The sequence below is a fragment of the Ornithorhynchus anatinus genome, chromosome 4, assembly GCF_004115215.2.
Source record: "Ornithorhynchus anatinus isolate Pmale09 chromosome 4, mOrnAna1.pri.v4, whole genome shotgun sequence".
Classification (NCBI taxonomy): domain Eukaryota; kingdom Metazoa; phylum Chordata; class Mammalia; order Monotremata; family Ornithorhynchidae; genus Ornithorhynchus; species Ornithorhynchus anatinus.
This window is the reverse complement of record NC_041731.1, coordinates 21,687,417-21,701,716: the sequence shown is the minus strand read 5'-3', so window position 1 is coordinate 21,701,716 and position 14,300 is coordinate 21,687,417. Positions and strand designations below refer to the sequence as shown.

Genomic DNA, 14,300 nt, shown 5'->3' with positions numbered 1-14,300 from the left:
GCTTCGTCCTTTAGTCTGAAAGCTCTTTGTGAGCGGGGAATGTGTCTGTTAATTGTTTTCTTATACCCTCCCACGCGCTTAGTACAGTGCTCTGCACACAGTAAGTGCTCAATAAATATGACTCCTCATCCATTCACCCCGAAAGGATTTTACATTTCACTTTTCTTGGACTTTTCCAGCCAAGCTCCAGGCCCCTCCTCTCACAGAGGCCCCCTCAGTTACTTTCAAAACATATAATAATAATGGTATTCGTTAAGTGCTTACTATGTGCTAGGCACTCTTCTAAGCGCTGGGGTAGATAGAAGAATATTAGATTGGATACAGTCCCTGTCCCACACTGGGTTCACGGTCTTCATCGCCTTTATACAGATAAGGGAACTGAGGCCCAGAGAAGTGGAGCGACTTGCCCAAGGTCACCCAACAGACAAGTGACAGAGGCAGGATTAGAACCCATGACTTCTGACACCCAGGTCCGGGCTCGATCCAGCAGCTGTGAATCAGGGCTCCCCAGGATGAGCCCCACATGGGGCAGGGACCGTGTCCAACCCGATTAGCTTGTATCCGCCCCAGCGCTTAGTACAGCGCCTGGCACATAGTAAGCGCTCAACCAATACCGTCGTTAATATTATTTGAGTGCCAAGCTCCGTACTAACCACTAGAGAGAACAACGGTGGCAAGACACATATCCCTCGCTCTCAAAGAGATTACGGCGGAACACGGAAGACCAATAAAAATGGTAGTTTCCGTCCTGGGCCCCTTCCCTCCCGCCAGGCCGGCGGGGAATTCCGGACAGCGATCAAGGTCGACCCAGCTTCAAGGGAGGGGTTCCAGCCAGGCACTGTATTTTTAGACCATCCTGTTTCAAAAGCGGCGCGTGCTCTTGGGAGGGAAGGCCCGGCCGGCTCCAGTTCCCCTCAGTTATGTCGCTGTTGTTGTTTGGGACATTTGAAAAATGCACGGTTGACTGAACAACGTTCCTGATGGTCTGGCGCGGGGGGAGATTGCGGGCCAAGCTGCCAACTGGGCCTGAGCCCTGCTCAGCGTTCCCTGGCTCTGGAAGAAAGCGCTCTCTCCCTTCATTCATTCATTCAATCATATTTATTATTAGTAGTAGTAGCAATAATAGTAACGATAATAATGGTGCTTGTTAAACGTTTACTATTTGCCAAGCACTAGCCTAAGCTCTGGGGTAGATACAAGGTAACAGACCCTGCAGTTGTTGGGGTTTTTTTTGTGTGTGTGTGTGTGTGTGTGGTGGTGGTTTTTTTTTAAGGTGGTATTTGTTAAGCACTTAGTATTTGCCAGACACTGTATTAAGCATTAGGGTTGATACCCTAATGGCTAATTCCACTGTACTGTACTCTCCCGTGCACCTAGTTCAGTGCTGTGCCCACGGTAAGCGCTCAGGAAATACCATTGATTGATGGATTGCTACCAGCTAATCGGGTAGGACCCAGTAATAATAATAATAATTGTGATGTTTGTGACGCGCTTACCATGTTCCAAGCACCTTTCTAAGCACTGGGTTAGATTCAAAGTAATTGGGTTGGACAGTCCCCGTCCCCCAGGGGCTTAAAGTCCCTGTCCCCCATTTTACGGATGAGGGAGGTGAGGCATAGAGACATGAAGTGACTTGCCCAAGGTCACTTCTTCCACAGACCTGTCTCTCACCATGTGGCCTCGAGAAGGGTTAGGCAGCGGTGCCTTGGGCGTGCTCCCCCTCTTTTGGTCACCTCATTAAGAAATGGACCTGTCAGAATGGGCCTGTTTGGCTCCTTTCTCCTCCCCTCTTTCTCTCTTTTTTTTTTACGGTGTTTGTTAAGCCTCTACTGTGTGTCAAGCCGTGCTCTGAGCGCTGGAGTAGATCTAAATTAATCCCGTCAGACAGAGTCCCCGTCCCACACGGGGCTCACGGTCTGAGCAGGAGGAAGAGCGGTCGTTAGCCTGAAGACCCGACCCCGCCGGGGCTCCGACGGGACAACCTGGCTTTGTAACGTCCCCTCTCTGTTCGGAAATGGTTCTCACCCTTTCCAATCTTTCTGAAGTTGCAGGATGTGAGCGTGGACCTGTGGAAAACCTACAGCAAGATGGACCCCGTGTCCCTGGAGGGCTTGCTCTGTGAGGTAATGGGGCTAATCCGGGGGGCCGGTTGGCACTGTCCAGAAGCTGGTGGGCAAATCTGGGCTGCTTTTGTTGGGGGGGGGGGGCAGCCTTCCTGCCGGCACTGCGTTGGAATCGGCGATTTCAGAGGTGAGAGATTTGCGGGGGGCCTTCAAGGGCACAAAAGTAATGAGGTCAGGATAACCCCATCAAGTTTCTAGAGCTTGTGCCCCCGCGGGCCAGAGAGTTGCCTGGATCGACACCCCTAGGAATGATTATTGCCGCCTCGGTTGCTGAGAGAGCCGGAAGAAATCCCCTTGGCACCGAGTCAGAAATTCCAGCATCGGAGCTGGAATCTCTGTGGGGGACAGCGGGGGATGGGGCCGCCGGTTCCGCCCTAGACAGGGAAGAAGACTTCATTCACTCAAGTTTATTGAGTGCCTACTGTACTAAGCGCTTGGGAGAGAACAGTGAAACATTAAACAGACACATTCCCTGCCCTCAGCGAGCACTTCTCGTCCCCCCCACCCCCCCCCCCGCTGCCGAGACCAGGCGCACAGAAGAACCTCCCTGAGGGGTCAGAGTTCCTCAGAGTTCACCTCTGCATTTGTATTTGTACCCTTAGTCATCCCTCCCTTGGCCCCACAGCACCTAAAATAATAATGATAATAACGGTGGTATTTGTTAAGCGCTTACTACGTGCCAAGCACTGTTCTGAGCTCTGGGGTAGATATGAGGTAATCGGCTCTGGACGTAGCTGATTTAGATTAATGTCTTTCTCCCACTCTAGACCGTAAGCTCTCTGTGGGCGGCAAATGTGTCCGCCGGTTCTGTATTGGACTCTCCCAAGCGCTTAGCGTACAATGCTCCGCACGCAGTAAGCGCTCAATAAGTACGATTGATGGATAAGGGAGCAGGACATAGATCCAGGGCTTCTGACCCCCTTCCAGAGTTGTGCAGCTGGAGTTTGGAAAGCGTAAATCGATCAATCAGTGGGATTTATCAAGTGTTTATTGGGTGCAGAGTGTTATAGGTTCTAATCCCTGCTCGGCCACTTGTCTGCTGCGTGACCTTGGGTGAGTCACTTCACTTTTTCTGGGCCTCAGTTCCCTCATTTGGAAAACGGGGATTGAGACTGTGAGCCCCACGTGAGACGGGGACTGTGTCCAACCCGATCTGCCGGTATCCACCCCAGCGCTTAGTACAGAAGTAAGCACTTAACAGATACCATCGTTATTATTGTTATTTCTACTGTACTCAGCGATTGGCAGAGGTGCAGGACAACAGAGGTGGAAGACTGTGAGGGGTGGAAACACACTGGCCAGTCGTGTCGTCGGGAGCAGTGGGGGTCCCCAGACTCCTGTGGGTGGGTGGGCGGGAAACACTGCACTGATGACTGGTAATGGTGAGTGTCAGGGTTGACTTTTCCGGTTCTAGACAGAGTGACCTCAGAAATATTTGGGAAAGGGCAGATGTGGAGAGAAATCCTCCATCTCGACCTTGGCAGAGCAAGAAGAGGAGTTTGACATAGAAATAGGGTTATCATTATTGTTGTTGTTCTTAGGGTATTTGTTAAGCACTTACTGTGTATCAAGCCCTGTTGATAATAATGATAACTGTGGTATTTGTTAAGCGTTTACTGTCTGCCAGGCACTGCTCAAGTTCTGGGCAAAATGGGTTGGACACAGTCCTTATCCCAAAGGGGCTCACAGTCTCGATCCCCATTTTACAGATGAGGTTTGGGAGAGGACAACAGAACGGTAAACAGACACGTTCCGTGCCCACAACGAGCTCACAGTCTTGGAGGGGAGTCAGACAGCAATATAAATAAACAATTTACGGATATGTCCATTAAGTGCAGGAGTGGTGGTGGAATTTGAACACTTCTCGGGCTGGGTGCCGTGTATTTGGGAAAGTTCCAAACAAAGGAGTGGCAGATTACCTGCCCCGAAAAAAAGAGCTCATGTTTATCAGAGGAAGCCAGACCAAATATATTTGCGGATAGAATCATCTAAATATAAAATCGAATGGGCAGTTGAATAAACATATCCGCACAAAATGCCCGGGATGAGCATAAAGTGATAATAATAATAATGTTAGTATTTGTTAAGCGCTTACTATGTGCCGAGCACTGTTCTAAGCGCTGGGGTAGGTACAAGGAAATCAGGCGGTACCACTCGAGTCTCACAGTCCTAATCCCCATTTTCCAGATGAGGTGACTGAGGCCCCGAGAAGTGAAGCGGCTTGCCCAAAGTCACACAGCTGATAGGTGGCGGAGCCGGGATTAGAAGCCATGACCTCTGACTCCTAAGCCCGGGCTCTTTCCACTAAGAAATGGTCTTCAAAGATTCATGTGAAATCTAGCTTAGGTTTAACAGATGGCAATTCAACAGTGACATCTCGTGGCCAGATGCCACTGTCTGTCTCCTTGCCTTTAATAATAATAATAAAATAATAATAATAATAATAATAATGGTACTTATTAAATGCTTACTAAGAGCCAAACACTGTTCTAAGTTCTGGGGTAGACCCATGCTAATCAGGTTGGACATAGTCCCCGTCCCACATGGGGCTCTCGGTCTTAATCCCCATTTTCCAGATGAGGGAACTGAGGCCCAGAGTAGTGAAGCGACTTGGCCAAGATCACACAGCAGATGTGTGGCAGGGCCGGGATTGGAACCCGGGACCTTCTGACTCCCAGGCACGTGCTCTAGCCACTGAGTCATGCTGCTTCACGGGTGTTCCAGGAAGCGTTGCGGTTGAATGTTCCCTGAGATTTGGATTTTAGTAGAGGCCAACGGGGAATGTCAAAACAAAGGAAAAAATTGCCCTTCTGGATCACCAAGCTGGCATCCGTGTGGGCGAAGGGGTACAATGAATGACAGCAAACAGGAGTTCGAGATGTGGGAGTGCGCGTAAACGGAGGCAGCAAACAAGGAAGAAGCAAGTGAGGTTGATAATTAGGGCACTTGCAAGCACTTACTACGTACCAAACACTGTTCTAAGCGCTGAGGTAGATACAGGTTAATCAGGTTGGGCACAATGTCCCTCAAGGGGCTCACAGTCTGTAAGATATCCTCATCTGTAAAATGGGGATTGAGACTGTGACTCCCCCGTGGGACGGGGGACCGTGTCCAACTCGATTTGCTTGTATCCATCCCAGCGTTTAGTACAGAGCCTGGCACAGAGTAAGCACTTAATATCATTGTTATTATTATAAATCCCCATTTTCCAGATATGGGTACTGAGGCCCAGAGAAGCGACCTGCCGGGATTCTAACCCAGGGCCTTCTGACTCCCAGGCCCGTGCTCTATCCATTTAGCCACGCTGCATCTCCAACGTGCTTGGGGGAAGAATCATAGTAACTGCGGAATTGGCCCAGCGCTTACTCTGTGCCAAATACAGTACTGAGCGCTGGAGCGGAGACGATACGAATCGAGCCCCGTCCCATGGGGGGCCCACAGTGTCGATCCCCATTTTCGAGGTGAGGCAGCGGAGGCACAGAGAAGCGAAGTGACCCGCCCAAGGTCGCACAACAGGCACGTGGCGGAGCTGGGATCGGAATGGAAGTCCCACGCTGCAGGCGGGACGGGTTAAGGATGGGCCGGGCGCCGCAGCTCCTCTCTGACCCGGGCTCAAGCGGGCAGGGGTGCCGCCACGCCGAAATGGCCGGATTAGTGCCATTCTGCCCCAGGTGCCACAGCGGCAGCGGGGCAACAGAGCTTTCCTACCAGAACTGCCGTTCTGACCAGTTTCGTTCCCCCAGAACCGAGTTCTGGCACATTCTGGTTTATTCTCACTCCCGCTTGGGGGGAGGTCTCTTCTCTGGCAGGTTGGGTGGGGTGGCGGAAGGCGGTAATGATGGGGACCCCCGCTCTCAGGGCTGCCCCGTCAGCCCCCTCGTAGAGCCCCGTTAAATCGGCCTGTGTGATTCCGGGGCCCGGAGGCACCGGACCGTGCCTTAATAGCGATGATGACGACGACGGTACCTGTTAAGCGCTTACTGTGTGCCAGGCACCGTCCTAAGCGCCGGGGTAGATACAAGCCAGTCGAGTTGGGCACAGTCAGTCCCACGTGGGGCTCACAGTCTCAGTCCCCATTTTACGGATGAGGGAACCGAGGTCCAGAGAAGTGACCCGTTTGCTTGTATCCACTCCAAGGCTTAGTACAGGGCCTGGCACATAGGAAGCACTTAAATCCCACAGTTATTGTTATTATTACTAAAGGCGTACCGTGGACAGGTGGCGGAGCCGGGATTAGAACTCATTCAATAGTATTTATTGAGCGCTTACTCTGTGCGGGGCACTGTACTAAGCGCTTGGAATGTACACATCGGTAACAGATAGAGACAGGCCCTGCCCTTCGACGGCTTACAGTCTAATCGGGCAGTGGCAATAAATAGAATCGAGGGGAAGAACGTCTCATTAAAACAGTAGCGAATAAATAGAATCGGGGTGATGTACATCTCATTAACAAAATAAATGGGGTGATGACGATAGATAGAGTCGAGCGGACGAGCACAGCGCTGAGGGGATGGGACGGGAGAGGGGGAGGGGCAGAGGGAAAGGGGGGAGAAGAGGGTTTAGCTGCGGTTTAACTCACGATCTGCGGACTCCCAGACCTTCCGTCCGCTACACCGTGGGCATAGAGCCCCTACGCTAGTCATTGCCGGAGGGTTCTCCCGAGCGGCACTTCGGCGGCGACCAGGACCGGCCAGCGCAGACCCAGCCTTCCTACTTGGCTGGGGCTCTTGCGTTGGAGATGCAGACTTCGGACTTGCGTTGGCCCGAGCACGTTTGAACGTCCCAGTTGACTGGAGCGGGGACCGTCCTCCCCGTCAGAAACCTAAACTGTGTTCCCCCCCGCCCTTCCCTTGCAGGATTTAAGGTCTTTCGAACACCAGTGGACCAGCTTCTTCGCTAACTTCGACACCGAGATCCCTTTCATCCTGGAGCTGTCCGAGTCGCAGGCGGGCGAGGTGTGTGTCCGTCAGAACAGGTGTCTGGTGCCGGTGGTGGGCTCGGTGGGGAGGGGGGTGACTTCGGGCTGACAGTGACTCCCCCCCCCCGCCCCCAAAGCCGTATCGAGTTCACATCTCCTCCAAGAGGCCTTCCCTGACTAAGCCCCCCTTTCCTCTTCTCCCGCTCCCTTCTGCGTCACCCTGACTCGTTCCCTTTCTTCATCCCCCCTCCCAGCCCCACACCGCTTATGTCCACATCTGTCATTTATTCGTTTCTATTAACGTCTCTTTCCCCGCTCTAGACTGTCACCTTGCTGTGGGCAGGGAATGGGTCTGGTTTTTTTTGCATTGCACTCTCTCAAGCTCTTGATACAGTGCTCTGCACACAGTAAGAACTCCCTAAATACGATGGAATGAATTGCGTAAATGAAACCATAACCTCATGTCGTCTGTCTCCCCCTTGTAAAAATAATAATGACGGGATTATTTTGAGCACTTACTATGTGCCAGGTATTCATTCAGTAGTATTTATTGAGCGCTTACTATGTACAGAGCACTGTACTAAGCGCTTGGAATGTACAAAGCGGTAACAGAGACAGTCCCTGCCCTTCGACGGGCTCACGGTCTAATCGGGGGAGACGGACATGCAAGAACAATAGCAATAAATAGAATCAAGGCGATGTACATTTCATTAACAAAAGAAATAGGGTAATGAATAAATAGGGTAATAGGGTAGGTGGTGAGTGTACCAAGTAGCGTGGCTCAGTGGAAAGAGCACGGGCTCGGGAGCCGGAGGTCATGGGTTCGAATCCCGGCTCTGCCGCTTGTCAGCTGTGTGACTGTGGGCAAGTCACTTCACTTCTCTGGGCCTCAGTTCCCTCATCTGTAAAATGGGGATGAAGACTGTGAGCCTCATTTGGGACAACCCGATGACCCTGTATCTACCCCAGCGCTTAGGACGGTGCTCTGCACCTAGTAAGTGCTTAACAAATACCAACGTTATTATTACTGGGGTGGATTCAGGCAAACTGGGTTGACGGGGAATGTGTCTCATATTGTTCTGTTGTACTTTCCCAAGCACTTAATACAGTGCTCTGCACACAGTAAGTGCTCGGTAAATAAAATGGATTTATTAATAGTAATAACTGCGGTGTTTAAGTGCTTGCTCTTTGCCAGGCAGTGTACCGAGCGCTGTGGGGTGGACAGAGGCAAATCGGTTTGGACACAGTCCCTGTCCCACATGGGGCTCGCAGTCGCCATCCCCATTTTACAAATGAGTTCACCGAGGCACAGAGAGGTGCAGTGACTTGCCCAAGTCACCCAGTACACACGTGCCGGAGCTGGGATTAGAACCCATGACCTTCTGACTCGCAGGCCCGTGTTCAATCCGCTGCTTCGCCGGCAGTATAAAGGGAGGGGGGTGAATCTGATTTCCCTTCTCAGCTGTTTAAGTAGCATTTCTGCCAGAAACGAGTGCAAACACGAACACCCAAATTTAGAATCCCGACGCTTGGCCAGGTCGGTAAAAACGGGCCTGACCCCTGCGTTGTCCAGTTGTCCTCTCCCAAGCGTTCAGTTCAGGGCTTTGCACACAGTAAGCACTCAATAAATAGGAATGAATGAACGAGTGCTCCTCTGGAGGGAAGGCCTTGCCCCCTGGAACTTATCTTTCCCTCGGTGGTGTGTTCTAAACGTGGCTAACAGGGGCAGGTCTACCCGCACCGAGAGAATTCCCTGTGCAGTTGCCCGCCGCGTCAGCTTTATTCACTCAGTTCACTAATTCGGTCGTATTTATTGAGCACTTACTATGTGCGGAGCACTGTACTGCACTTGGGAGAGTACACTAGAACAACGCAGAAGTTGGACCTGTTTTTGCCGCCCCAGCTAAGCCATGGGTATCTGAATTTGGTCTCGCTTGTAGCCGAAATGCTATTTAAACACCGGGGAAGAAACAAATCCGTCGCCCTCGCTTTATTCATTTCCCCCTCCCAGTTCCACAGCACTTGTGTACGTATCTGTGATTGATTTATTACAATAAATAAACACTAAACAGACACATTCCCTGCCCAAAACGAGCTTAGGGGCTAGAGGTTCCATGAGCCCGTTGTTGGGTAGGGATCGTCTCTGTCGGTCACCGAATTAGACTTTCCAAGCGCTTAGTACAGTGCTCGGCACACAGTAAGCGCTCAATAGATAGGATTGAATGAATCCTGAACCTGCCTTGGGGGAACACCCAGTCAGACAACCAGTCAGGCGTACAGATTGAGCGCTTGCCTGGTGCAGAGCACTGTACTAAGCGCTTGAGAGAGGACAGTAGGACGTTAAACAGACACATTCCCTCCCGGCAACGAGCCTGCAGCCTAGAGGACGAGCTTAGGGTTTAGAAGACGGTCTAAAAAGCCAGGCCTTTTCCGGAGCTCTGTTCCGATAAATCCCCACCCACCTGTCGGTCTGGCCAGCCCACCAGACTCAGGGCGACAGTCGTTCAGCGGGGATGACGACAGGGAGCCCCACGTGGGACGCGGACTGTGTCCCATCTGAGAAGCAGCGTGGCTTAGTGGAAAGAGCGCAGGTTTAGGAGTCTGAGGACTTGGCTTCTAATCCCAGCTCCTCCTCCTCTTGTCCGTTGTGTGATCTTGGGCAAGCCGCTCAATTCATTCAATAGTATTTGTTGAGCGCTTGCTATGTGCAGAGCAGTGTACTAAGCGCTTGGCATGTACAATTTGGCAGCAGAGAGAGACGGGCTCACCGTCTAATCGGGGGACAAAAATAAGACATTCTAGTCACGATAAATAGAATCAAGGGGATGGACACCTCATTAACAAAGTAAATAGGGTAATAAAAATATATACAAATGAGCACGATGCTGAGGGGAGATGAAGCGGGGGAGGGAGGAGAGGGCGGAGGGGGAGCAGAGGGAAAAGGGGAAGCTCAGTCTGGGAAGGCCTCTTGGAGGAGGTGAGCTCAGTTCTCTGAGCCTCAGTTACCTCATCTGTAAAACGGGGATGAGGACTGTGAGCCCCAAGTGGGACAACGTGGTTACCGTGCTTGGCACTTCGTAAGCGCTTAACAAATGCCATAATTATTAACTTGGCTCTAGAGAAGCAGCATGACGCAGAGGATAGAGCACAGGCCTGGGAGTCCTAAGGTCGTAGGTTCTCATCCACGCTCAGCCATTCGTCAGCCGTTTGACTACGGCACGTCACTTCACTTCTCTGGGCTTCAGTTCCCTCATCTGTAAAGTGGGGCCCCACCCGAACGGGGACTGTGTCCGGCCTGATTTGCTTGTATCCACCCCGGCGCTTAGTAGAGTGCCCGGCGCGTAGTAAGCGCTTAACAGATACCACAATTAGATAACCACACTTACCCCTCGACAGACATGAGGGCTGTAGGGCCGAGGGTGGGTAAAATAAGGGGATTAAGAATGTGAGCCACCTGGGACGGGGAGCCCGTCCAACCCAGTTATCCTGTATTTACCCCGAGACTTAGAACAGTGCCTGGCACATAGTAATCGCTTCATAAATGGCACAATTTTTATTATTATTATCGTTACTGAATCTGTATTACACGTACTAAGTTTACAGCTGCACTGGCTGTGATCGGCTGGCCACAGGACCCTTTCTTTAATTTCAACTCTGCTTCCTCCTGTAGCCGTTCCGAAGTTACTTCAGCCACGGGATGATCTCCAGCCACATCACCGACAACAGGTATTTGCTCATCTCCCTCAGCGGGGCCGGGTTTGCCATCCGCAGGTGAGAGGGGTGGTGAAGCAGCTTGGCCTAGTGGATCGAGCCTGGGAGTCAGAAGGTCGTGAGTTCTAATCCTGACTCCACCACTTGTCTGCTGTGTGCTTCGGGTAAGTTACTTCACTTCTCTGGGGCTCAGTTACCTCGTCTGTACAAATGGGATTTGACACCGTGAGCCCCACGTGGGACAGGGACTGTGTCCAACCCAATTTTCATGTAGCCACCCAGTGCTTAATACAGTGCCTGGCCCATAGTAAGCGCTTAACAGATATCACAGTTGTACCCTCTGGACTGTACGCTCGTTGTGGGCAGGGAATGTGTCCGTCGATTGTTGTAGGGTCCTCCCCCGAGTGCTTAGTAGAGTGCTGTGCACATGTAGGTGCTCAGTAAATACGATTGAAGGAATGAATGAACAGCCTGCCCTTACAGAGCTGGGTAGAAACCGGTTTTGGGCAGGGAATGTGTCTGTTGATTGTTCTGTTGCCCTCTCCCAAGCGCTTACTCCAGTGTCCTGCACACAGTAAGTGCTCAGTAAATACGACCGACCGACTCTCCCCGGCTGGCTTCCCTCTGGGCAGACTTGCTGTCGTTTATGACCCAGACTTGTGGTGCACACACACACAAACACGTGTTAAGTGGGTGGGAGAAGCCGTCAGGGAGAAAGACCACCCTGGTCTCTACCGTGGAGAGTTGGGTTGGCCTTTTGTGGCTCTCTCATCTAGAGTGTGAGTTCCCTGTGGGCAGGGAACGTGTCTGTTTATTGGCCTCGGCCAAGTGTTTAATACAGTGCTCTGCACACAGTTAGCACTCAGTAAATACGGCTGACTGACTCATTGTCTCCCAGCGAACTCCGGAGCTGAGTGTAGAAGAAGAGTCTTTGGTGTCGTACCCAAAGCCGTACTACGGGGCGTTGCGTCTGAAGCACCGTGGCCCAGTGGATAGAGCCTGGGCCCGAGCGTCAGAAGGTCATGAGTTCTAATCCCGGCTCCACCCCCTGTCTGCTGTGTGACCTTGGGCTAGTCACTTCACTTCTCTGTGCCTCAGTTATCTGTCAAATGGGGATGAAGACCGTGAGCCCCACGGGAGACAGGGACTGTGCCCAACCTGATTAACTTGTTCCTATCCCAGTGCTTAGAACAGAGCCCGGCACATAGAAGGTGCTTAACAAGTACCACAGTTATCATAATTATCATTATCGTTATTATTGTTATTCATTCGCAACCAGGCAGGAAGCCCTCCCTGAGGCACCTCCGACTTTGTGCAAAGAACCGAGCAGAATTCTCTTCAACGCGATCAGCTCGCTCCCATCGTATTCAGCCCGTGACAATCCGGACCCTCTCAGTCTCCCCCTCTTCACCCTTTATCGCATTAACCTGATTGGTTGCCTGAAAACCTGGAGGCAGGGGACTGGACCAGTTGACCTCAGCGCCCTCCCAGCCCTTTATATTGGCAAATTGTTGTTCGGTAGTATTAATCCAGGTTTATGACAAGCGCCTGCGGGGAAGAGCAGTGAAGAATGAGTTTCCTGTTCGGCTGGGTTCGGCTCCTGGGAGTTTGAGGTCAGAAATGTTTTGCGTTCCACGCACGAGGTGTGTGCACGTCAATCCTGAGAGAACATGTTGGGGCCTTGCATCTCAGCGTACGCCGCCTGGGGTGTCTTTTTTTCTAGTAGTGATAGTATTTACTGAGTGCTTTACTGGATGCAGAGCGCTGTCCTGAGGGCTGGGAGAGCATGGACGAGTGGGAATTGGACACGGCCCCCGTCCCTTGTTGGTTCGCAGTCGAAGAGGCGAGGACGGATTGGAGGCAGGCACGGCAGGAATGATGGAACAGTGTGACTTAGTGGTCAGAGCCCGGGTCTGGGAAGCAGAAGAACCCGGGTTCTAATCCCAGTTCTGCCACTTGACTGTTGGGGGACTTTGGGCAAACCGTTTCACTTCTCTGGGCCTCGGTTCCCTCAGCGATCAATCAGTGGTATTGATTGAGCCCTTAATGTGTGCAGGGCACTGAAGTAAGGGCTGGGAGAGAATGGACAAGTGGGAATTGGACACGGTCCCTGTCCCTTGCCGGCTCACAGTCTAACAAAGAAGAAGGGACCGGAGGCAGACGTACGAGGAATGATGAAACGGCACGGCCTATTGGACAGAGCTCGGGCCTGGCAGTCAGAAGAACTTGGGTTCTAATCCCAGCTCCGCTCTGTGGACCGTAAATGAGAAGCAGTGTGGCCTGGTGGATAGAGCCTGGGCCTTTGAGTCAGAGGACCTGGGTTCTGATCCCGGCTCCGCCACTTGTCTTTTCTGTGGTACTTAGAGAGTGTGGGCCCGGGAGTCAGAAGTACCTGGGTTCTAATCCTGGCTCTGCCACCTGTCTTGACCTCGGACACTTCTCTGGTCCTCTCTTCCCTCAGCAAGCAATCAGTGGTGTTTAATAATAATGATGGTATTTGTTTAAGCGCTCACTATGTGCCAAGCACTGTTCTGAGTGCTGGGGAAGATACAAGGTAATCAGGTTGTCCCCCATAGGGCTCACAGTCTTAATCCCCAGTTTCCAGATGAGGTAACCGAGGCAGAGAGAAGTTAAGTGGCTTGCCCAAGGTCACACAGTTGACAAGCGGCAGAGCCGGGATCAGGACCCACGACCTCTGACTCCCAAGCCCGGGCTCTTTCCACTTAAAAAAAAAAAAAAAAACACCCCGAAAATTACCCAAAATAAAACAACGATCCGGAGAGTGCCGTGGCCAGAAGGGCAGAATGTTCAGCTCAGAGTCCAGGGGGCTAAGGTGCTTTGGACCCACCTTCCTGCCAGAGTGCGGGAAGGCAGGATGGGGCAGAATTTATATTCATGACTGTCCCCCTCTCTAATAATAACAATAATGATAATGATGGTGTCTGTTAAGCGCTTACTATGTGCCAGCCGCTGGAATAAGCACGGGGACGGATACGAGCGAATCAAGTTGAACACAGTCCCTGTCCCATGTGGGGCTCACACTCTTATCCCCATTTTACAGATGAGGTAACTGAGGCCCAGAGAAGATAAGTGGCTTGCCCAAGGTCACAAAGCAGAGAAGTGGCAGAGGCGGGATTGGAACCCATGTCCTCTGACTCCCAAGCCCGAGTTCTATCCACTAGTCCACACAGCTTCTCTCCGTAGCGTCGGTTTGACCCTACTGGACCCACACGCCTACCTCAGTACCCCCCGCCCCGCACGCGCGCCGCCCCCAGCAAGTGGCAGCCGTGCCAGCGTCCACTCTGCTCTCTCACCTTGCGTTTGGTCTGGACCTCTAGCCCGAGCAGGCAGCCGTTCGTCCTCTTCGGAAACCACTCCACGCGAGACAACCTCAATTCGGGCAACTTTAACTTCCCCTCCGAAGGCCACCTCGTTCGCAACACCGGGCCGGGAGGCAGCACGGCCAAGCACATGGTGAGGACCGGCCGCTCCTCGGCTCTCTGCCGGCTGGCTCGGGCTTGACCCTCTGGGGCCGGGGAGGCACGGGG

The 14,300-nt window shown here is 52.2% G+C and overlaps 1 protein-coding gene across 2 annotated transcripts in view; it reads left to right on the top strand.

Annotated features, from left to right (window-relative positions):
- DNAAF9 (dynein axonemal assembly factor 9) overlaps positions 1-14,300 on the top strand; it is a 141,977-nt gene that overhangs the window by 41,749 nt on the left and 85,928 nt on the right. For both annotated transcript variants that reach the window (XM_029062703.1, XM_029062702.1), the window contains exons 7-10: positions 2,046-2,123; positions 6,980-7,078; positions 10,712-10,767; positions 14,091-14,226. In XM_029062703.1, coding sequence (XP_028918536.1) covers positions 2,046-2,123; positions 6,980-7,078; positions 10,712-10,767; positions 14,091-14,226 — 369 coding nt within the window. The remainder of the gene's footprint in view (positions 1-2,045; positions 2,124-6,979; positions 7,079-10,711; positions 10,768-14,090; positions 14,227-14,300) is intronic.